At 28.3% G+C, this 25,767-nt stretch overlaps 1 protein-coding gene across 1 annotated transcript in view; it reads right to left on the reverse strand.

Moving 5' to 3' along the window:
• LOC134833478 (cell adhesion molecule Dscam1) overlaps positions 1-17,682 on the reverse strand; it is a 38,901-nt gene extending 21,219 nt beyond the window's left edge. The window contains exons 1-5 of the mRNA XM_063847796.1: positions 17,505-17,682; positions 10,798-10,943; positions 3,160-3,253; positions 2,949-3,068; positions 65-207 (exon numbers count right to left, since the gene is read on the reverse strand). Of these exons, the coding sequence (XP_063703866.1) occupies positions 65-207; positions 2,949-3,068; positions 3,160-3,253; positions 10,798-10,852 (412 nt within the window). The 5' untranslated portion in view covers positions 10,853-10,943; positions 17,505-17,682. The remainder of the gene's footprint in view (positions 1-64; positions 208-2,948; positions 3,069-3,159; positions 3,254-10,797; positions 10,944-17,504) is intronic.
• Positions 17,683-25,767: the final 8,085 nt, after the last annotated feature.

Raw genomic sequence — 25,767 nt, forward strand, 5'->3', positions numbered from 1 at the left:
GTCATGATGATGATGGAAAATAATAATTTTGCATGAGAGAAAGAGAATTTTTGAATTAATTTACCTCCTCGTATGTACACATCTCTGCTGAGGATTGTTCCCGCTTGGTTTGAGGCACGACACCGATAAACTCCTTCATGGATGTCTGATCGATAATATTGTCCGAGGAACGGAGGGAAATATAATGTTCCGTTGCCGGATGTTTGTCTGTTGGAAAAAAATAGAAAAAAAAAAATTTTACTTATCTTCAAAAGTTTTTAATCGAGAAACTGTCATTTTTATAATTTTTATATTGTATTTCCATTTAAAAATCTAACATCGATCGGTATGTGAGAAAACTATACGTCTCCGAGCATATGTTTCATGGAGAAAAATTTAAGTTATGAAGTGTTCAAAGTTTTCCGAAGAAAAAAATATAAAATTTAAAAAAAATAGAAAAAAAAAACATTTTTGAAAATTTCAACTTAAAATAAAATAATTTTTATATTTAAAAAAAAAGTTTTTTATATTTTTTTTTATAATTTTTTAATTTTTATAATTTTTTTATAATTTTGTTTTATAATTTTTTTGCATTAAAATTATTTTAAAAGTTGAAAAAATATTTTTTTAATATTTTTTTTTTAAGAAGTCGACAAAAAAAGAGAAATATTTATTACCTTGGGGATGGTAAGAATAACAAGCCTTTTGTTTTCTTTTTTATCCCTTATTGCAATGATTATTACTATAGTAATCATCCTATTTTTCTTTCTTTATAAAAAATTTCATTTTTTTTCTTTTAAAAAAAATGTAAAATATCATAAATGTTTCATTAATATTTCTCTTTTAGGCATCACAGAGCGACAACATGCACTTTCTAACAACAGCAGAGATGATAAAACAATAAAGAATGTCGTATATGCAAATTACGACAATGGATTATTATACCTGTAGGTATTATTTGATAATAATAACGCAACGACAACGACGACGACAGTAGGTAACGACGACGATAAAGGCGCACGAGACAGGAAAATGATGATGTTTCAAGAAAGTGTCTTATCTCTATTCCCTTACATTATTATTTCTTTCCTGCACGAACACAACGTTGTAAACTTTTCTTCCTGTCTCTGCCGAGAGATATTCATGCGACTGAATGAAAAAGGAGGAAGTACTTTGGGAATTTAAAAGCAAGAGGATCAAAAAGATCTCAACAAAATGAATTTTTTATCCATATCAGAGGATGATGGAGAAGATATTATTATTATCTGACGGAACACATGCATAACAGGTAAAATCAATTTTGATTAATTAATTATTAGGTACATGGAAATGGAACTTTTGAACAAGTTTCTTTATCAACATGTAAAATAAAGGGAATTACTAATTCTGAAGAAAATTGATTTACGTTTCTGACTGAGCAATATTTTGAAAAATCATTTATATGTACAAGAAATAACAATTTTCCAACAAAATTCAAATCTTCAACATGTTTCTTGAGAACGAAAACGTAATTTCCGGTGCAACAGACACCGCATACTTGTCTCAAGTATTTTTTTGTATGAATAGAAGCATCATGATGATCATCACACATGTATATTTTTTTTACTTTTATTGCATTAAAGTGCATTACAAATGTAACAACAACGTGTAGAGGAATCAATTTAGATTTACTTTTATGAATAGATGCTTTCAATTCTTTTCACGAAAGAGATTCTTTTTACATATTACATTATTTTTTATCCTATTACGAGCTGTAAGAGCAGATGAAAAGCATTGAAATGCAAAATCACTGCTTTTGTTACTTAACCCATCTGGTTGAACTTTTATTTTTTATAAAATTTTTATTGTACTTTCATTCAAAATTTGACTGTGACCGGTTTGTGAGCAAACTATACGTTTCCGAGCATATGTTCCATGGAGAAATATGTTAGTTTTGACCTCGCGGAGGTTTTGCGCGAAAAAAAAATTTTCAAAAATTCTCACCCATTTTTTTTTATTAAATTCTCCATTTTCTTAATTTTTAAAATTTTATTCTTAATTTTTCTGATTTTCGACATTTTTAAATTTTTTTTCAAAAATAAATCAATTTTTATAATGTGAGAATTTTGAAGAAATTTTTTGAGAATTTTTGATTTTGACATTAATTTAATTTTTTTTACATTTTTTAAAAATTTTTTTGAATTGTCATCGGTCAAAAAAAATTTTTTTTTCATTCTCGACAAATCTTGTTTAATCAATTTTTCAACATTAAGCACATTACGAGAGTCATGTCACGTGTGCACTTTCAAGAAAAAGGATTTTCATGTAAGTTGTCATCGCCATGCAGAAATAAATGTCTCTGAATGTCACTGAAAACACAAGAGACTCAGAACTACTTTAACTTTGTCTGTGTCTAAAATGTGACTTTGTGAATTTAATTCCAATTAATCCTCCATCGTCGTCGCCGCAGCAAAAAAATGCAAATATTTCAACTATTCGAAATCGGGATTACCGAGAATTTAACTTTTTAACACAAAAAAATACATTTTTTCACGTTTCACGTCTTGCTAAGCAAGAGAAATCATCAAACATGGATGGAATTTTAATGAAAATTGCTGCATTTTTTGTTGTTTTTCTTCTGTTTCATTTCATTGTTCATTGATTCAATTATCAGGAAGCTTCGTTGGCGATTAAATTAGTGTCAATCGATCAATGAGAGAAATTAGAGAGAAAAGTATTCTGTCGATTTTCATTTAATTTTTCACTTGCATAACAAGAGAAGATTCATTTTACAAATAACAACTACTTGTAAAAATCTTCGTTTGTTTGCAAAAGTAAAGTACACTTGTCTCTTACGGTTTTTTTTGTATTTTTTTTTTTTTCAGAAGAGCCATAGAAAAGACAATGTTGTCTGATACGATTTATAAGAGGGTCCTCAAAGAACGAAGGAACGTCGAACAAAAGGTTTCATTGTGCAAAAAAAAACTCACCTAAGACCCGAAACAGCACTCACAACTGTGCCATCTCTGTGCAACCACGAAATAATTGGCATCGGGCTGCCATGCGCTGTGCAAGTGACTTGTGTTCCTGTATCATTTCCGAAAAGAATCCTGCAAACAACAATAGATTATTGTAACAATAAAGAGAGAGTAAAAGAAGATTAATCATTAGAAGAGAAGAAGAAGAAGAAAAGTATCTTACCTCGATGGCGGTTCTTGCACAAAAGAAGGAGGCTCTTGAAGTTGCATGCTGTTTCTTCCTACTATTGTTCCTATTGTTAGTCTACCTAATGCACCTGCAACAACAAAAAAAAAACTGACTTTATTCAACTGAAATGCTAAAAAACGGAAAATTATAATGAGAAACATTTGTACTGACGATAATTATTCGGGGTTTGTAGATAATTTCTCTTGATATCATGCCTATTTTAATATTTTAATGAGCTTACCATAACTTTTATTTATTTATTTAAGCTAATTATGTGCTTTCATTGTTGTTTAGTTGAAAATTTCTTCCTCCGTACAGCAGAAGAATAAGTTTTAAAAACATGATAATAAATAAGTAAACAAGAAACGGAAGGAAATCTCTTCCTTTCTTCATTTCTCTCCTTTTTTGCACACAACACTATTTGTCGTCATCATTTGCATTTTGTTGAATTTCGTTCCGAAAATATCAAAACAATTTATGGGTATCATCAGGTCACGAGAAGCACGAGTACGAAATTTAAAAGTACACAGCTCAGCTTCCATTATTATCATTATTTTTGCAACACAACAACATCTCTTGTCTGGAGAGTAACACACAAACATATAATTTAGTTTATTACTCTATGGGAGTGTCACCGCTGTAAATGGATGAACATTATTAGTAGATGGCAAACTTTTGACCACACGTACATGTCCTTTGCTGTTCGTATTCCCAAGTTTTAAATGCAGATCGGTTTGCACACGCAGCGCAAATAGAGAGATCTATTTGTATATAACAACATTTATTCCTGAAAATTTTTGGAGTAACACAGAAAAACGAGTGTATATGACACTCTGTTTCAGTTATGGTCTATAAGCTTAAAGATATCCTGCCGACAAATAATTAGGAGACTCTGAAATTTTAACTGTAATATAAGATTATTTACGAAACTCACACAAACAAGTTAGAAATTTAGCCTTTCGTTATAATGTTTAAGTTATTTTTATCAAAAATTTATCAGAGGGGCTCTAATTTATCATTTTTAATCAATTTGCAACTCAAAACTGCCAAAAAATTGAAACTGAAAAAAAATTTTTTCTTTGACATAGTTTTGTTTTGAAAACCAAATCAAGAGCAAAACTATGTCAAAAACTGTGTCAAAGCAATTTTTGTCAAATCTTGCTCCAAATGGATAAAAATTTGTCAGAGGGCTCTAATTTATCATTTTTAATCATTTTATAACTCAAAACTGCCAAAAAATTGAAACTGAAAAAATTTTTTTTCTTTGACATAGTTTTGTTTTGAAAACCAAATCAAGAGCAAAACTATGTCAAAAACTGTGTCAAAGCAATTTTTGTCAAATCTTGCTCCAAATGGATAAAAATTTGTCAGAGGGCTCTAATTTATCATTTTTAATCATTTTATAACTCAAAACTGCCAAAAAATTGAAACTGAAAAAATTTTTTTTCTTTGACATAGTTTTGTTTTGAAAACCAAATCAAGAGAAAAACTAAATCAAAAACTATGTCAAAAACTGTGTCAAAGCAATTTTTGTCAAATCTTGCTCCAAATGGATAAAAATTTGTCAGAAAGCTCTAATTTATCATTTTTAATCATTTTATAACTCAAAACTGCCAAAAAATTGAAACTGAAAAAATTTTTTTTCTTTGACATAGTTTTGTTTTGAAAACTAAATCAAGAGAAAAACTAAATCAAAAACTATGTCAAAAACTGTGTCAAAGCAATTTTTGTCAAATCTTGCTCCAAATGGATAAAAATTTATCAGAGGGCTCTAATTTATCATTTTTAATCATTTTATAACTCAAAACTGCCAAAAAATTGAAACTGAAAAAATTTTTTTTCTTTGACATAGTTTTGTTTTGAAAACCAAATCAAGAGAAAAACTAAATCAAAAACTATGTCAAAAACTGTGTCAAAGCAATTTTTGTCAAATCTTGCTCCAAATGGATAAAAATTTATCAGAGGGCTCTAATTTATCATTTTTAATCATTTTATAACTCAAAACTGCCAAAAAATTGAAACTGAAAAAAAAAGTTCCTTTGACATAGTTTTGTTTTAAAAACTAAATCAAGAGAAAAACTATGTCAAAAACTGTGTCAAAGCAACCAAATCTTGCTCCAAATGGATAAAAATTTGTCAGAGAAAAACTATGTCAAAAACTGTGTCAAAGCTCTAATTTATCATTTTTAATCATTTTATAACTCAAAACTGCCAAAAAATTGAAACTGAAAAAATTTTTTTTCTTTGACATAGTTTTGTTTTGAAAACCAAATCAAGAGAAAAACTAAATCAAAAACTATGTCAAAAACTGTGTCAAAGCAATTTTTGTCAAATCTTGCTCCAAATGGATAAAAATTTATCAGAGGGCTCTAATTTATCATTTTTAATCATTTTATAACTCAAAACTGCCAAAAAATTGAAACTGAAAAAATTTTTTTTCTTTGACATAGTTTTGTTTTGAAAACCAAATCAAGAGAAAAACTAAATCAAAAACTATGTCAAAAACTGTGTCAAAGCAATTTTTGTCAAATCTTGCTCCAAATGGATAAAAATTTATCAGAGGGCTCTAATTTATCATTTTTAATCATTTTATAACTCAAAACTGCCAAAAAATTGAAACTGAAAAAATTTTTTTTCTTTGACATAGTTTTGTTTTGAAAACCAAATCAAGAAAAAAACTAAATCAAAAACTATGTCAAAAACTGTGTCAAAGCAATTTTTGTCAAATCTTGCTCCAAATGGATAAAAATTTATCAGAGGGCTCTAATTTATCATTTTTAATCATTTTATAACTCAAAACTGCCAAAAAATTGAAACTGAAAAAATTTTTTTTCTTTGACATAGTTTTGTTTTGAAAACTAAATCAAGAGAAAAACTATGTCAAAAACTGTGTCAAAGCAATTTTTGTCAAATCTTGCTCCAAATGGATAAAAAATTGTCAGAGGGCTCTAATTTATCATTTTTAATCAATTTGCATCTCAAAACTGCCAAAAAATTGAAACTGAAAAAAAAAATAAAATAAAATTATAAAATAATAAAATTAAATATTCAAAATTCTTTAAAATCGAAAATATTTTTAATGTTTGTATCAACCTTATCAAAGAGTTATTTTTAAAATTCCATTAAGAAGTGTAAATTCCGTCGAAGCAGAGTATCAATTAACTTTTAAAGTAATATAAATCAAGTACAGCATCATTAGCTTTTTGGAATGCAGTACATCTTCTATTTCACTTATTGCTAATATTAATAAAAGGGAATTCCTAAAACGAGTGCTTCTATGCGCTTTGCAGTAATATACATATTTTAAAAGCCTTTCGAATGCAAGTAAGCAACTCTCGTCGATATATCATCATATCCATATATTTTACGGTACGAGAGAGGGAAAGAGAGTTGATTCGAGAGAACAAAATGCTTGCGTTTCTGCATTTATTTTAACATGAAATATTGGTTGCAACGGGATGTACATATTGAATGTAATGCAAAATTCTTTCAAAAATTAATGGAATCTATCGCTCTTCGAATTGAAAATGATGTTGATGGTATGCAAGGATACAAAGGTCAAATATTTTCAATAAAGGACTAATTAATGATTTTGCTGCATTTTGCAAAACGAAAGCTAATTCCTGTTCAAAACATTAAATCCTTAAAGTTTATTTCTCCAAAGAATGGATTGTATCGAACTAAAGTCCGATATAAAACCTCTTTTCGAAGAAAATCTTCTGTAAACCTCCCGTTCGTTACTCTCGACATTTGGTCAATTCATCACTTCTGTAAGCCGCACAGTACATCATCCATCTGTTTGATACTTCTCGAACAAAATTTCGACAAATAAAGCAAGTAACGTTTCAAATACACTCACTCATCTGAGCAAACAATGGAACTATTTAAATATTTATCTACTCTGTGAATGTGGTTCTGTTGAAACCATGACATTACGTATATCGTGCAAAAATAATACAGAGCTTTTCAAAGGAAGCATCGCGATACGGCTTTAATTTTGTACCATTTAGACACACACACACACAGGAGCATTAAAGGAGATTAAAATTCACGTACAAACAACGAAAATGACGAAAAAAAATAAACAAATTCAGCTTTAACCGTCAAGAGTATTGATTTTCATTGTTTCGTGAATGAATTATAAGCGTTTTGTGCTACGAGAGACAATTGTTCAGATTTTTCACTTTTTTTTTCTCTCAGAATTTAATTCTATTGTGTGATTCTTCTGTCAAGTTATTTTTTGCGTGATACGAATTCACACATAAAAGCATCCAACAACAAAAAAAGTACGTGGCAGCGGTTAGTTTGATGATGAATGAACATAAGAGGATTTGAATAAGTCGGCCCATTTTCCTCTTCATTCACACAAACAACTCATATGGGAGCACAGGTGCAGGATTTTCATGCAAAATCTGATTTTGTCAGTTTTTTTTTTGACTGATGAGTGATGTGAGTGAACTTTATAGCTCTTCAAGGACGATGGACAACGTGCTTTTTGCGATTTTGAGTCAACAGATGAAAAGATGACTGATGTATTAATTAACCTCTGAAGGAATGTAACCGACAAGGGATCATATCATCCTTTTTCAAAATGTCTCACATGTCATTAATTGCCTGGATATGGGGTTAAAATATCCTTTATCCTCAATTTGTGAACAAATAGGTACAAAAAATCCACTATTGAGTGACGAAATGTGAGAGAAAGCGATAAGAGTGAGGTATTAAAATGTAAAATGAAACTATTTTGTCGTGCTCTAGATTATTATTATAATTTTATGTGTGTGTCAGAATGCCAGCGAGACGTACTCATTAAGTGTGTGAACATAAAGTTTTGTAAATGAACCCTTTTTTATGATGTTCACATGCGTGTTGCTTAAAAGGAAATGAATGTTTAACGGCGACACGGAGAGGATGAGGAAAGATAAATTATGATGTTTTAATGAAGTAAAACTTTTTTTGCTTGATAAATTGTTAATTATTTTGGGGAGAAATAGTTTGTACTCCGTGAAGGTCGAAAAACAACACGTGTTTACGAAGCTATTTTCTACCAAGTTTTTTCAGCAAAGACAAAAGAAGCTCATAATGAATACTTTTTTTGTTGTTTTCAACAGCAATTTTGATGTAAATTCTTATTTTGGTTCAAAAAACACAAAAGGAGCAAATTTTTCAGGGTCGAAAAAACTTTTTGACTTTTACTTTTGACTTTTTACTTTTTAAAGCTTAATGTTTGACTTGAGTTAATAAAATAATAAAAAATGAAAATCTTCTGAAATCTTTATTTTTAATAAAAATTTTATTTGAAACTAAAAATATTTAAAAATAATAATTTAAATTTTAATAAATTGATTTTTAATTTTTAAATTCAAAAATAAATTGAATTCTTGTTTCAATTAATTATTTTTTTAAATTTTTATTAAAAAAATTAAATTAAAAAAAAAATAATTAAATTATTTTTATAAAAATTTTTATTTTTAATTAAAAAAATTTTTAAAAAATGAAAATTTTCTGAAATTTTTATTTATATTTATATTTTTTGTTAAAAAAAATTGATGCGTCAAACTCAAGAGTTGAAAAAAAAAATGCAAAATTTTTTGAAAAAAAAAATGATAAAATTTTGACTTAAAAGTTTTTTCGACCCTGAAATTTTCGGTTGAAAACTAATCCTGCTAATTCAATCGCCTCACGTTGTTATCCAAAACCACTCAGAATTAATGAGTACACTTGCGTGTTATCGTAAAAAGAAAATCTATTTCATTTTTCTTCCGTCGTTTTTTTTTTGTGTCGTTCGTCCCCGACGTTCATAGATTTTTATTCATTTGATGTTCAAACTGGCATGAAATGGCATGTATTTGTGTCTCGCATACAAAATGTTCCTTTGTGTGCGACGGTTATCAGGAAAATTAATCGCCTTTACACAGTCTATTACTTTTTTTTTTTGCTTTTCAAACAAAGGACGAGAGAAAAAACCTCAAGTGACACTGTTGTATCTCAAATTGCTTGTCATCACAAGTCAAGCATATTATCATGATTGCAATAATGTTTAAGCTCAACACTACATTTTTTTTTTGAATATCCGATGCGAAAAAGGAAATCGAGGAAAGAAATGAGACTCATTGAATGTGAAACAAGGGAAATTGTTTTCGCAATAAAATGCCTTTTATTGCCTTCATAACTGGCAATAAAAATCATCATAAAGACACATCAATTTATTTTTTTCTCTCCCTCTCTATCGTTCGTTTAACTTTTTCACAAGTTTTAAGATAAAATTTATATCTTTCATCGACAGCATAATCGACGTTCGGTATCCCAAAGCGCTCTTCTTTGACATTTTCAATACATTTCCTGACGGGAAGCTGGAAACTTTTGCTCTACTGATGCTTCATACGCCCCGTAATAATATTCAGCTGAAGAATTTTGCCTTTTACGATAATAGATGCAAAGAATCAAAGCTCCGATGATCAAAATTAAGGCGATTGTTATTCCTCCTCCGATGATCCAACCAATTTTGTTGTCTTTCGTATCGGAAATCTCTTGAAACTCGTCAATTGTTCCTCCTAAACGCATTCCAAGCAACGAAATATGATCTTTATCGTTTAAACATTCGACATCCTTAACAATTTTCCGTTCGTAATGAGCATCTGAGCGACTATACGACACTCCTTTGCCAATTGTGACGTTATTTGATGCGAATACTCCGAGAATTGTCGCTACACGATTGCATGGCAGAAAATTTCCTTCAATATAAATTTTTTTCAATGCAGAAAATCGTCTTACAATCAATTGTGCATCTAATTCTATCAGTTGGTTATTGCCTAAGTGAATAATTTTGAGTCTCGTCAATTCCCCGATGTCACGAAAGTCGATAAAAATCAATTGATTGTTGTCAAGCGCCAATTCTTCCAACAGAAAAAGTGATGAAAAAGTCGACATTTCAACGTGAGTAATTTTGTTCCATGATAACGAGATGAATTGCAAGCCTGTGTTCCGTTTGAATGTATCTCGATGCACTTTAGTTAAGTCATTGTTGAAGAAACTAATGTACTTTAAACGACTACAATTGTTAAGAGATTTTTCTTGGATTCGTTTCAGATGAACTCCTTCGATGTCAAGTCTTCGTAACTCAGGAAAAGCAACACAAATTTCACTCGTTAACGTATGGAGATCCGTTTCGCTGAAGAAAATTCTCTGCAATGAAGACTTTTGAGGATTGAAATTGGCATTTTCAGCAGTTGTTTTGACGTTTCGCAACTCACACCAACCTTTGAAGGTAACAAAACATTCTTTTGGCACGATTTGACAATGAAATAAATTGAAAAGTGAGAATATTATTAAACGAAGCAACATTCTAAAGCCAAGTTGGAATGACGAATGGGCTATTTATGACATTGCCTTACACTTATAATGCTGTATTCGATATCCGTTGAGTGTTGATAATGATATAAATGTCTGTCGAATTGCGAATCAAAGCTGTATGAAACACTCAAAGGCAATAAAATTATCATCGACATTGGAAAATCGTTTCGAACCGTCAACTCGGATATCAATATGCATGAAACACCTCATAAAAATGGATTCGTAATAAAATACTGACAAAGACTGATAAGCAATAAAAATGCGAAGAAGGATACTTACCTAATAAAATAATCAGTCGAGTGAATGTTACTGTATCGATTAATTTTAATGTCATGATGATTTACAAATTTGTGTGTGTGTGTGATAAAAACGAATGTGGTCTAATATTTTATATCTCGATGAATCCTTCAAGTTTTTCTATCATTCTGAAATGAAAAAAGAAAAAAAAATAGAAAATTAGTCATCCATTTTTTAATTGCTCAGAAAAAAAAATAAATTTCACGCAAAAATTCTGCTAATTTAAGCAATTTTCCATTAAAAAGTTTATTTTACACAAAAGTTATTATACGACACAGACAGCATGGAATTAAAAACATTCCATAATGCACGCTTCAAAGTTAAAATAAAACATTTTAATTCAATTTTGTTCGAAAGTCTCTCATGGGCGGCGCGAATAATTGCATCAAAGAGTGACTTTCACCTGAATGACGGGCATGCCAAAATGTTGTTGTTGCTAAATATAATCAAAATGGTGCATTTTGTCACTTTTATCACAAAGTCTTTTACTCAAAGTTGACACAGAGTAAAAAGTTTCTCATAAAAGGTTTATAAAATTTTTAATGCAAAGTGACAGAGTGAGACAGTAGAGAAAATACTTTTTATGAGACACTTGTTGCGTTTCATTAAATTATCTTATTATTATTTTTACACCGAGACGTTAAAAATGTTCAACTTTTGCAACGGACTTTAACTCGGCAAGAAAATTTGTTAATTTTTTTTAGTAAATATTTCCTTCTGAAATTTACTTCATTGCGAATTCTTAAGACCAAAAACATTCCTTTGGCGAAGCAATTTGAGTTTATCATCCATCAAAAACAGGAAAAATTAAAATTACTGAACATCTGCCATTTTTTCACTCCAATGAACTGACCAAAAGCTGCGCAAAAATGTTGAAAATTGAAATATTTGCTATCTTTACGTCTTTTCTTGTACGTGAATTAAAGACTTTTCGTAAGACTCTATAATTTTCATCTCATTTCGCTTCATTGTAAAGCAATAAAAAACAGCCTCGTACTGTGTTTACTTTTTTTTGCCGCTTGTAAACAACATACATCGCAATTTTGTCTGTTTTCTGAAAAAAAAAAAACGGAGAAATTTGATATTTTGTTTTCATTTTCTTAAAAGGAATGTAAGTGAATTAGATAGATGGTAGAGATAAGCACACAGCGATAGAGATAAAAACATGTTTGAAATACTTTCGCTCGGTTTTTGTGGTTCGCCATTTCATCATGCTCTCTATCTCTACTTCTCTCTCTCCGTGTTGGGGTTGTTTGTTGCCTGTTTTGTTAAAATTATTGTTGTTGTTATAAACACGACGCGTACGAGATGTACGGTAAACCGCACAAATTTGATGTTTTACCCGACATCACAACACGGAAAAGTGTCTGGAAAACTTTTTTTTTTCGAAAACGCTTTTTATTATGCAGATTAACAAACACTTTTTGTGTGATTTTTTGATTTAGGACGCTCCAAATTTTTTTCTATATTTTGTCCCATGCCTCATTTTAAAAGTCAAAAATCCAATGGAGCGAAATGAAAAAAAAGTTGAAAATTTCATTAAAATTAACTTTTTTTTTTGCCTTTTTCATATTTTTTCAAATTATTTTTAAAATATTTTGAATTTTCAAAAATTCTTGTATTGAAAAACGAAATTTAACATTAATTTTCTTGTCTAAAACTGGTTTCTAAATTTTTTGACAGTTATTTTTATGATTTTTTTTTTTGTTTAATTTTTAAATAAAAATAATTTGAGATTAATTTTAAATTCTTGAAAATTGAAAATATTTTAAAAAATAATTTTTTTTTTAAATATGGAAAAAGGCAAAAATGGTCAATTTTGAAAAATTTTTCAACTTTTTTTTTATTTTGCTCTGTTGGATTTTCGACTTTTAAAATGGGGCATGAAACAAAAAATTTGAAAAAATTTGGAGCGCCCTTATTTTATTAAAAAATACTGTTCAAGACATTTTTTGGCAAAAATTCTTCATGGAACATTTTTTTTCAATTGTTTGCTTGTGCATATCAAGTTTCGCCACGTCTCAAGTTTCATTTGTGCTTTTCAAGATAAACATTACATTGATTCATTGTCATTTCTTCTTTCTTGCAGCATTACACCAACAACAATTGTGACGTCTCTAAATTATGCAAATCAACAAATTCAGCTGAAAATTGAATATTGTGCAACTTTACACGATAAACAACGCGATGACATCGTACGAAGCGAGATTTTATTTGTTTGGTTTGAAAGACGTTGTCAAACAAATTGGAAGATGTGTTCCCGATTCACGATCCGCAACGACGAAAGGAATGTGCAAATGAGAATATTTGAAGAATCGGTTTCTTTCAGCGTGTACCTTGAGCGATTGAAAAGGAAAACGGAAACAAAATAAGACACGATTGTGCTTGAGTTGATTGAATTTTCTTCAAATTCTCTTATCGAGAGCGTGATATTGATTTCCCGAGTTATTTTAAATGTTTCGGAGCGTGAAATTCAATTGAGCTGTATCTTGTTTCAATACGACGCAAAGTGCTTGAGGAAGGTATAAAAGAAGACTCATCTGCATTAGTGGCAAAAACTTGAATATTTTATAAGGGAAACCGTTGCCATTATCGTGAAAGCATTAATGGATTAATGGAATTGCATGCAATTTGTTGACAATATTTGCTCGATTTGTTGAATATTTTCCCTTTACTTTTACATTTTCGGTTTGGAGAGAATTCTACAAATGTTAAATTAATGGTAAGTCACTTAATAATATCCTTTTGGTACGAAATTTTCCCAAATTTTTCCATGATATGATCTACGTTGACACTTTTTCAACACTTTTTGTCGTAAATCTGTGTTACAACGAACCTTTTCACACAAAAAAGGGATCAGAAACGCATTGCGTACTAATATCCTTTTCTCTTCACAGACAATTAAACTTCTTTTCTTTCGGGATACTTGAATTTATTGGCGACTTACCTCCGCAGAAACGTAATTTTAAAGGGTACAAATTCATTGGAAAACAACCAATTTAAACGAGATGGCGGAGAAAAATCCATTGAAGCGCAAATAATTTCGTAGTTAAAACATTTAAAGCCATTAGCACGTTGCCCGTTCACTTAATCGCTCCTTCTATCAATTCATTTCGTTTATCTTTTGTTTTCGCTTCATCTATTAAAACATTGTCGTCGTTGTCGTTTTCGTGATCATCATCATCATCATTCGCATTCGTCGCTGTCATTCATTCGCTCTTGCAACATCTGATGAATGTGAAAAAAGGAAAATATTATTTTAGTGTAGAACGAAACTGAGGAGACACGAAAAAAATTTTATCACCCGTTTTATGTTTTTTTTCGTGCAATTTCGATTTTATTATTCATTCAATTTGCTGCTAGCCTTGCATCAACGTGCATTTTGTTACCGTACAAGCGTAAGGTTATTCCAAAAATGATTCCTGTTTCACGTTACATTTTTTAAATTTAATTTTATAAATTTTCGTTTTTGATACTTTTTTATATGAAAAACTTATAAAAGTGTTTAATTTTGAATTATTTTTTATTTTATTTTTATTACCATAAAATTTGTGTGTTTGACTTTTTTTTAAAAAAAAAAAAAAAAAAAAAAAAAAAAAAAATTGAAAATTTTTTTTAAAAAATAATTTTTTAAATATTATGATCGTTATTTCTCGATATCAGAAGAAAATAATTTTTTTTTGAAAATTTTTCAATTTTTTTTTAATAAATTAAAACATTATTTTATAAAAAAAAATATTTCTTGATTTGTTTATTAAAATTTTCATCAAAATATTTTGGAAATAATTATGAATTAAAGATTTTTGTTTGATTAAGAAAAAAAATTAAAAAAAAAAGTTGACATAAATTATAGGAAAGGAAATGCGAAACAAGACAAGTTTTTGAAACAGCCTCAAAACAGATGGAAGTAGAGATATTATTTTTTTCATATTCCGACTTATTGTTCGCAGCACCCGGCGACAGTTCGCAGCAGTAACAACAACAAAAATAATTTCGACAATGAAAATATTATTATTTTTTTGTATTATTTATCAGCTTATGCAAAAGAAGAGCACTTATAACTTTTGCATTATTAGACAGTAAAATACTGAGATTCACACACAAGGCTTATTTGCGTAACTTTTCAATTATTTCTGTGCACACACCAACAACAACAACAAATGAAATGAATATAAAATAAAAATTCGTCTGAAAAAAATACCGACACGTACAAACTATCATGCATTCGTTCAGTCACTCGAACTCAACTCATTTCCATAAGCTTTTATCTCATTGAAATTCATTTCTGTGGTGTTTTTGTCATCCTCGTTGTTGTTGCTGCCGCTTTTTTTTCAGGGGGAATTCAGGACACACGTTCACGTAAAAAATTGCTCATACACACGCGAAGCGCAACAGACAACAAACACACATGCACACACGGTGCAATGATGAAAAAACGAGCGAACGAACAAATGGAACGAAAAAACAATTGAAATAAAAACATTATAAAAACCTGCTGCATTCACATTTAAAAAAAAAGCAGGACAAAACCTCACACAAAAAATACTTTTATTGTTTTTAATCGCTGAAGTTTGTAAAAAAAAATATAAAAATAGAACGAAGAGACACTTTTATTTGTCTTTAATTTGAAAATAGAGCTTTTATACGCTTGGTTTGCTTTTCTATCGTTCGTCGTCGTCATCATCGAATGCACGAGAGATCCTGAGATATGCACTTATTTTGCTTTCTTAATGCATAACCGTAAAATATAGTTATTATTACGAAGTTCTGAAATTTTACTTGAACAACAAAAAATGCAGTTAACTTTATTTTTATTTTAAATATATATTTGAATGACTTGGCACTGCAAGTCTTTCCGTTCGTTCGCAATAAAAATATTTTTTTCATTCTTTTCTTTGGATAAGGATCTCGAAAAGACGGAAAAGGAATCTCATTTTGGAAACAAAATTATTTTTAATATTATAAAAGTTCTTTTTTTTTGTTGAATGGCACACGACAGACTCATTTGAGTTCATTGTTTATTTATTTATCCTCGTGAAAAAATTATTCAAAAATTATTTACAATTTTTTTTCGAGCATCTTTTTTTTTGTTTTCCAAATAAATATTTTACGTGTAAAAAAAGAGACTTGACTCAAGTGTGTACAATATCCAGCTTGCAGGTTAAGAGACAACATTATAATTTTATGAGAAAACTTTTTCCCTCTACTATTTTTTGTGTGTGGCTTTTATTACAAATTTTTTCTGTGCAAAGCAAAAAAAAAACACGACGACGAGACACTTGTGTTGTATATTGAATTATTCTTGCCAAGCCAAGCAATGATGACACCATAGAACCGCAAGTACTTTTATCGTAACGTTGCGTCGTCTCGGGTTGGAAATGGAAGTGCTTTTTATGCAACAAATGATGGCAATGAGAGCATTTTTGAAGATTTTCCTTGGTTGAGCAAAAAAGTATCATTAACGTAATAGGACTGATGTAATTTTACATAACTCTCATTTATGCTAAGAGCTTTTAGGATATGAAAACAAATGTTAGTAGCGGAAATGAATTTTTAGAAATACTTCAGGTAATTACGAACTTTCCTTCTTTTCATGAAATTTTAAACATTTTTTCATTTTTAGCATTATTTTAATTCATTTGTCCATTTGGAAAAACTCTTCAGTGATTTAAGCCGAAAAAAAAAATTACAAAAACGCTTTTCATGTATTCATTTGGGTAATGATAGCAACAAAATAACACATAAAAATTATTTTAAATCATCATCACTCCTTCGAATTTGTCGTTCATTGTTTGTTTGTCCAACAGAGAAAACACATTTCATCCATTTACATTCCTTTTTTTTTTAACATTTTAGGCCGCTCCAAATGAACATCAAAAATAAAGTCCAAATTTTTTTTAAATAAAATAAAATTAAATTAAATTAAAATAAAAAAAATTTTGAAATATTATTTTCATACAAATTGAAAAAAAATAAACAATTTTTGAGAGCAATTATTTCAAGATAGGTATTTCATATAAAAACTAAAAAAAAATTGTTAAAATTTTGAAAAAAAAAAAATTCTTATGAAAAATATTTTTTGAGAAGAAAAAATTATGTTAAAATATGATTTTAAAAAAAAATTAATAAAATAAAAATTAAAAATTTATAAAAAAAAAATTTAAAAAAATAAATTAAGAAAATATGTTAAAAAAAATTTTAAAAATTATGAAAATATACTAAAAAAGGTAATTTTTAAGAAAATTTTTAATTTTTTTAATTTTATTTTGCTCCATTGGATTTTTGACTTTCAAAATGCGGCATCAGACTTTATTTTTGATTTTCATTTGAAACGGCCTTAACAGAAAAAAAACTGTCGTAATAATTTTATTTTATTTTGTACTCGAGTTTTATACTAAACAAGACACGACCTCGGGGAAAAGCTGATAGAGAGAGAGAAAAAAAGATGAAGAGTAAAAATGTCAGATCATTAGCATATAATGATAATTGAGTTAAAAACATAAAATATCATCTAACTGAGGATTTTTTTCTCTCTTTATAAAAAATGATGATGATGAGGTGTTGTTATATTATATTATAATTTTTTATGCTCAGATTTGCAGACGAATGCTGCTAAAGAAGCAAGAGTGTGAAATTCAAAAAAAAAAAAAAAAAACGAAAGTGTGGCAAAAAAGATAATTCTTACTTACCTAAGCAGAAAATGCTGACAGAATTTTTTGTTTGGTGCAAAGTTGTGTGTCGTAACACGAGTTTTTTCGAGACAACATCAGATTAATTTAAAAAATTAAATTTAATCCGTTTAGCTGCGAGACGGTTGCTGTTTCTTCTTGCGTGTTGCTGGCTCATTATTTGGTCATTTAGATGCTAATTGAATGATGTTTGAGCATGCAGCGAAGGAGGAAAATTTATGAAATGAAAATGTCTTGTAATTTATAAAAATTATTATTTTTTTCCTTTTTTTACTTTTTTTCTTCACTGTTCACGTAAATTATTTTTTATTGTTAACCTTCCTTGTGTTTATTTTAAGTCCTTCGTACCATGTTTTCGAGCAGTTTTATTACCTGTTAAAATATTCAAAAATAATGGTTAGATTTTTTTATTTTTTACTTTGTGAGAGATCAAGCACATGTGTGACTTTAATTTTGAGACCTTGACTGTTCTTTCGAGAGAAATTTATCTTTGCTGTAGTTTCGAGACGAGACGAAGAGCAGCAATTTAATTTATGACAGCACATAAATTTTATAGCATAAGCCAAAAACTGGCAAATGTGTGCATAATAATGAAACTCGGGGGATTAATAAAGCAAGAACGTTCGTCTTCGAGTCGAACGAACATACAAGGCAACTTAAACATTCATGAGATTATGTGTTTAAAAAATGTTTATTGACCAATAACATCGATTTAACAGTAAATACTACAAAGTTGCTTCATCTATTTTTCTCTTGTACATTTTTTTCTCGAATTTTTTTGAGCAAGCCTTGGAACAATAATATTGATCAATACTATTTATTGCCAAATATTGCCATAAATAAACTATTGTTTTCAAAATTTAATTTTAATTTAATTTTATATTGTTTTCAAAATTTAATTTTATTTTAATTTTAATTTAATTCTAATTTAATTGTAATTAAATTTATTTAATTTATTTTTTTTTTAATTTTAATTTTATATTTTAAATTTTTCAATTTTAATTTTTTTAAATTTTATTAAAATTTAATTTTACATAAAATTTATGATTAAAAGAAAAATTTTAAAATGATAAATTTGTCGAATTATTGAAAGTAAAAATTATTTTTTTTTTTTCAAAAAATATGTCAACTCTCAAAAATAATATTGTTCCAAGGCTAGAATTTGAGTAAATTTATGGTCTTTTTTCAGACTTTGAAACCCAAGAGAAGACAAATCCGATTTCCAACTTGGACGAAACTATTACAATAATGAAGTCGTGCAACATTTTATTTATGAAATTCTTTCTCAAATTACAAACAAACTTATTTTTTTACGTATTTTTACGATTTCATAAAGATTACTTTTTGCAAGTAATAAAAATCATCATAAATTCTTTTTCTTCCTTGACTGTTTTTGTTATTTTCATTATGATATCCTGCAAAATGTTAATAACTTCAGCTAGATAAGCAAATATAATTTCAGTGTTTACTCTTTTTTGCATCAAATAGACGACATCAAAGGCGTGCGTGTGTGTGTGTTTGTTTGTTAAAAGCATCAAACCACAGAATCTTGAAAAAGTGCATTTTGTTTGCAAACACGAATAAAAGTCATAATAAACTCACAGATTTTTTCGCATATTTTTTGTGTAGTTTTGAATTTATTTACTTTTAAGATATTCTCCCTTCGCTCAGTGTCGCTTTGAAGCTTAACAAACTTATTTATGCATTACATTTGTATTTTCTTGTCTTGTTCGCTTGATGGGTACGGAGTACGGAGAACAATGTTGCAGCAATATATCAAACTGTGCAAAATTGTCTTTTTGATGTTTGTGTGTGTTTTTGTGTGCAAAGCAATCCGCAAAGGAAATGAAATCCTGTTTGTGTGTATGACTATGCGGAAATAAAGTAACTTTTTATGCGGTTTAAACACGTTGTCTGTAGAATAAAAGCGAGGAATAAATGAGGGACGTCTCAGAGAGAATTATTTGTTTGACAAACTGCCACATAAATATGCACGTCGTCGTCAGAAAAAATCTGTTTATTGTGTGGAAGACTCGCTTAATGGATTTCTCGTCAAACGAAAAGTCAAGCTTTGACATGATTTTACGAAATTCAACAAAAAAAAACTCAGGATTGAAATAATGAATATCTAAACTAAACTAACATCTGACGTATTTTTTTTTCGCTATAATGAAAGTTTAACAACAAGCAGGTTGCGCGTTATATGCAGACGACAACAAAAAAAGGATATGATTTATGTGATGTGTATGTTTGAAATATGATGGCATTAAATATTTTCCCGAGATTTTTCTGCTGATTTCTCAGAATTTGTGTGTTTTCTGCGTTATAGCACATGACTGAGCAAGAGGCAAATAAAAAGGAACATTTTCATATAAAAGTCAAACATGCCAGACACATCGCTGAAGCTCGCTTCAAAGAAATGGTCAGTATTTGTTTCAAAAACAGAAAGAATCAAAACATTTTTTTTTTTCTTGAACAAAGAAAAATTTTGTGAAAGAAAAATTTAGATGTATAAATTAAAATGTTTATTTGATGTTTTTTGAGCTTGAACATTGTTAAAAATAAAAATACGAGAAAAAACGAAAATTTTAGGATATTTCAATTCAAAACAAATTCGAATGAAATTTTTTTTCTCTTTGATTAAGTTGAAACTTCGAATATTTCTCAATTCAAAATTACTCAACATCAATCAAGCAAAATAATAAGTATTTTTTTTTTACAATTTTTATACAGAACTCGAAAGAAAACCAAAACCAAAAATATAAAAAAAATTAAAAAAAAAATAAAAAGAAATATAAAATATTAAATTTTATAGAAAAAAAACATTTTTGAAGGATGAAACAAGTCAGTTCTGAAAATTTTGATTTTTTTGTTTATTTATTTTATTTTTTATTTTTTTTATTTATTTATTTATTTTTTTTTTTTTTGAAAAATATAAAAATTATTTTAGAAGTTGAAAAATATTTTTTTTTAATTTTTTTTTTAATTTTTTTTTTTATATTTTTTTAAATATTTTTTTTCTTCGTTCTTTAGCTTGAAATTCATCAAATATACGATGATTTCGAAAATAAAAAATCTTTTTAAAATTCTTTAATTAAATTTCGACTTTAATCTGAAACGACACCGTTCACGAAAAAAAAAATCAAATTAAACCTGAAGCATGTACGAACGAAGAAAAGGACAAATTTCGACAATAACTTAGCTTTATGTGTGTGTGTCGCCTTTTTCCATCTTCTAACTAACGTCTCTAATAAGATACCGTAAAAATATGTTGTGCATAAAATTTATTCTATTCTTTTTTAATAATATACGTTACAGAGTTACCGCCGAAAAATTCATCCAGATGATGATAAGACGAAAATGGGTAAAGTCAATTTGTATAAATACTCCGAGCTGTGTAATGTAAACGGAAGAAGCGCCGTTGTCGTCGTCGTCGCCGAGGAAAGCACAGACAAAGTAATAAGAATATACGGTAGATGAGAATAAACGGGGAAAATATGAAAATAAAGCAGGTGAATGAATATAAAATGAGCAAAGTGAGGATATAAGTAGCTTTTATGAGCCCACATTGCACACGAGACACCTGCGATAAGTCTGAATTTCTTTCTTTTTTCCCTTTTTTTTTTGCATTTCTTCGTGTACCGTGTACGACAAAAGTCTATTTGTTATTATTATAACATGTTTTATTTAAATAAATAAGGACAAATTGATACAAGGAACCCGACTCCGTTTATCAAAACTTTTTGAAAGTATGCCAAGTCATGTTAAGTTGAGGAGAAATAAAATAATAATAAGCATAGAATAATAATAAAAGCTAAAAAGCTAAATGCGAAACAAAGACAGGTTGATAGTTCACATGGAAAGATCACACAAAAGTAGCTTGAACAAATTGAATTAAATTGAGACAAAATTTTGTTTATCTGAAAAATCTTCGATAAAAGTAGAGAACATTATCGTTTCTTTTAATGTTTGCGTGTGTGTGTGAGAGACAAAAATATCGAAAAAAGTTAAGATTTTTTCATGTTTTCTTTTTTCTTTCAGACAAGAACATCAAAACGGAGACAAACATCCTTCCCGGAACAACAAACTTCTCACTACTGACGACACTCTCGAGCATCATTAGACTTTTATTACCTCTATTTCCACGTTAACATTTCACGAAATTATACAATCGCTCAGAGATATAAGTTTAAGAAAAGTACAAGGCGTCTCCTCGAAGACAAATTACAGGCAAAGGAACGGATTTTATTGTAATTAAAGCGAACTTTGAGTCCTTTTTAATGATTATTTATTCGACAGATTAAAGAACGAAGTAAATTTTTATATAAAATATTCAACTGTTGCAGAGAAAATAGCTCAATATCAACACTCGTAAGTAGGCAGAATTGTAATTTATAAACAACTTATAGAGCGGGAGTACATTCGCTGCACGCACATAAGCGAAAGAGCAAGAAGAAACAACAATAATGAATTTATGCACCCTTGGGGCTTATAATACACCGATATATCGCTTGCTTTTGATTCCATTTTCTTCGACAAACGCCTCCCCATGAAACTTGTCCTGAACAAGTTTTTTAATAAAAAAAAAAAAAATTTTTTTTTTGAAAATTTGGAAAAAAAAATTTTTTCTCTTCGTCAAACGCCTTCCCATGAAACTTGTCCTGAACAAGTTTTTTAATCAAAAAAAAAAAAAAAATTTTTTTTTGAAAATTTGGAAAAAAAAAATTTCTCTTCGTCAAACGCCTTCCCATGAAACTTGTCCTGAACAAGTTTTTTAATCAAAAAAAAAAAATTTTTTTTTGAAAATTTGGAAAAAAAAATTTTTTCTCTTCGTCAAACGCCTTCCCATGAAACTTGTCCTGAACAAGTTTTTTAATCAAAAAAAAAAAAAAAAAAAAAAAAAATTTGGAAAAAAAAAATTTTCTCTTCGTCAAACGCCTTCCCATGAAACTTGTCCTGAACAAGTTTTTTAATCAAAAAAAAAAAAAAAAAAAAAATTTTTTTTTTGAAAATTTGGAAAAAAAAAAATTTTCTCTTCGTCAAACGCCTTCCCATGAAACTTGTCCTGAACAAGTTTTTTAATCAAAAAAAAAAAAAAAAAATTTTTTTTGAAAATTTGGAAAAAAAAAATTTCTCTTCGTCAAACGCCTTCCCATGAAACTTGTCCTGAACAAGTTTTTTAATCAAAAAAAAAAAAAAAAATTTTTTTTTGAAAATTTAGAAAAAAAAAAATTTTCTCTTCGTCAAACGCCTTCCCATGAAACTTGTCCTGAACAAGTTTTTTAATAAAAAAAAAAAATTTTTTGGAAAATTTGGAAAAAAAATTTTTTTCTCTTCGTCAAACGCCTTCCCATGAAACTTGTCCTGAACAAGTTTTTTAATAAAAAAAAAAAAAATTTTTTTTTTGAAAATTTGGAAAAAAAAAATTTCTCTTCGTCAAACGCCTTCCCATGAAACTTGTCCTGAACAAGTTTTTTAATAAAAAAAAAAAAATTTTTTTTTGAAAATTTGGAAAAAAAAATTTTTTCTCTTCGTCAAACGCCTTCCCATGAAACTTGTCCTGAACAAGTTTTTTAATCAAAAAAAAAAAATTTTTTTTTGAAAATTTGGAAAAAAAAATTTTTTCTCTTCGTCAAACGACAAGAAAAAGGCGACGTCACAAGGACATTTATCGACAAGAACTTTTGTGTGTCGTTTCAAACGAAGAACGAAGTTTCATGTTTAACTTGACCTAAGCATGAACCCAAAAAGTGTCGGATTGTAAGTTGGCAAGAAAACATGAAAATAAATTAAAATTATTCCGTCTTTTTAGGAAAAATGTCAAACTTTTGTGCCTCACATGGAAAGTTTTTGCAAAACCACAAATATGTTAAAATGGATGATTTCCGGTCAATGACAGCTTTTGATCCGAAATATTTAATTAGAATGCTGTCATGAAGGAAGTCTTCAACAGCTTTAAAATTTACGTCATACAAATGATAATTATCGTAAATTTCATAAATCTCACGTCATCAATCACGGAATCAGGTGAAGTGGTCGAAAATCGTATATCACACACGCAAATAATAACCGACATAAATAACGTTAATCCTTTCTATTGTTATTTTTGGGACGTCAAAAAATGAACAAACAACGAAAAAAGCAACATCTAATAATAAATGATAAAAATAATAGACAAAAACGAACATGTTTGGGCAAACACACACACAAACAAGTGCCTTGATAATAAAAATGAATTGTTCCAACTCAATCTTCATTTCGTTCACTTTTTTGTCTGTTGTTGTTGCTGCGAAAAGAATGTTGTCGTCGCCCAGCAGACAAGCAAGACGACGGAAAAAAATCTGAGCTGAGGAGAAAAAGGATGGTTTTAACAAGAATCCAATTTCCGATATGTTGAACATGTACAGAAAATATGTTTCTAATGCCTTTTTCCGGTTTTCTGTTGCTGATGTTCGCCAAAAAAAAAACGGATTTGTTGCAAAAAAATAAATTAAAAAGTCAAAAGTTGACAAGTAAGTAAAAAAACTGTTCTTAAATTCAATATTTTTTTTTTGTTTACTTTTAGAGCTTTAATACGAAATTATGAAAGTCGTCTTTTGTATTCCTTTGTGTATTATACCCGAAAAATTTGCCCATCTAATTTATGGCAAAAATACAGCTTGATGGCGAAATAAATGAACGAGTAGATTGTTCGTAAAATCACAAGTTTATGGCGAAATAATTGTATAGGAGGGAGACGTTTGTGGTCATTATTACGCAATTCAAGGGTGATTTATCGCAATTGGGTGATTTTTGGCTTATGCGAGGAAATGAAGAAAAAAATATGAAACGAGAGATAAGAAGTCATGAGAGGCAGGAAATTGAAATATTAAGATAACGTTTAAGGCGAAAATAGTTTTAGCATAAAATATTTCGAACAGTTTATCGAACTTCGAATATAAAAATATTCTTTGAGTCCCCTTAAATTTCCGTTTTCTGCTTAAATTCACACTTTAATAAAAAGTAAACAACATTTCTCACTTCAAAATTTATAATAATCGCTTTATTATTTGTTCCCTTCATGTTAATAAATAATCACAAAGCGTTACAATTTCCGTATGGTCCTTTTTTGTTTGAAAAATTAAAAAAAAAATAATGAGGGACGAGACACTTTTTGTTCTCAATATTTATGAATGCGAATGAATGAAAAACTTTTTGTAACTTTTCTCGTAAATTTAGTGAAAACAGTAAAAAATCATAACGATAAAGGATTCTGTATTAAAAAATAAGAAGTAAAGGACGCACAAAATAAATATAATTTTTTTCTTCTACTCTCAAATGTTTACAGATGTTGGCATAACCTTTTGTGTGTAATAATAATAATTTTTGCACTTCTCTTTTATCTTTATATTCCATCAGTCAACACATTCTTTCTTTCAAGTTGTTTTTTTTCTATTCACAGTTTTTTTTCCTATGGCAGGAAACACTTTTGATTTATTTGAGTGAAGATTCTTGAAATTGCAAGAATTTCTTGGCAATAAGGAAATCTTTGTTTTATGAAGGATTTATAAAAAAATGATGGATTAAATTATGTATTTTTTTTAATGAAAGTAATAATTCAAACTTTTATAATTTTTATTTAATTACTTTGGCTGTCATTTTAAGATTTTTTTTTTTAAATTTTTTTTCAATAAATTTTTTAATGAAAAATTAAAAAAAAAATTTTTTTAATTTTTTTAAGAATTATTTCGAAAAATAAAATTTATTTTCAATTTTTATTTTTTCAATAAAAAATTTTTTATGAATACCTAATTTTAAATAATTTCTCTTTTAAACTTTTTTCCCAATGACAAATTAAAAAAAAAAAATAATTTAAAATTTTTATTCAATTAAAAATGCAAAAAAACAATTGAAATTTATTCATAATAATTTTTTTTTATAAATTTAAAATTTTTTTTTACTTAATAATGAAAAATATTTTTTAATTTTTTCCAATGAAAAATGTTAAAAAATTTAATTTTTTCAAAATTAAAGTAATTTTGTCACACACTTGATCTCTACTAAAAATTTATTGACATGAATTAAAATTAATTAATAACATAATGAAATTCATCCACATACGATAATAAATTGAATTGCATGTCGTATCCCAAAGGTTATTCAATTATAAAAAATTTTCCGTTCACTTTTATTCATTGAATAATTATTTTATAAATTTTTCAAGCATTGGTCGATATCTACACTACTACATCATCCCGTCAACTATTTTTTCATTTTTTTCATA

Source organism: Culicoides brevitarsis, chromosome 3, assembly GCF_036172545.1.
Source record: "Culicoides brevitarsis isolate CSIRO-B50_1 chromosome 3, AGI_CSIRO_Cbre_v1, whole genome shotgun sequence".
Lineage (NCBI taxonomy): Eukaryota > Metazoa > Arthropoda > Insecta > Diptera > Ceratopogonidae > Culicoides > Culicoides brevitarsis.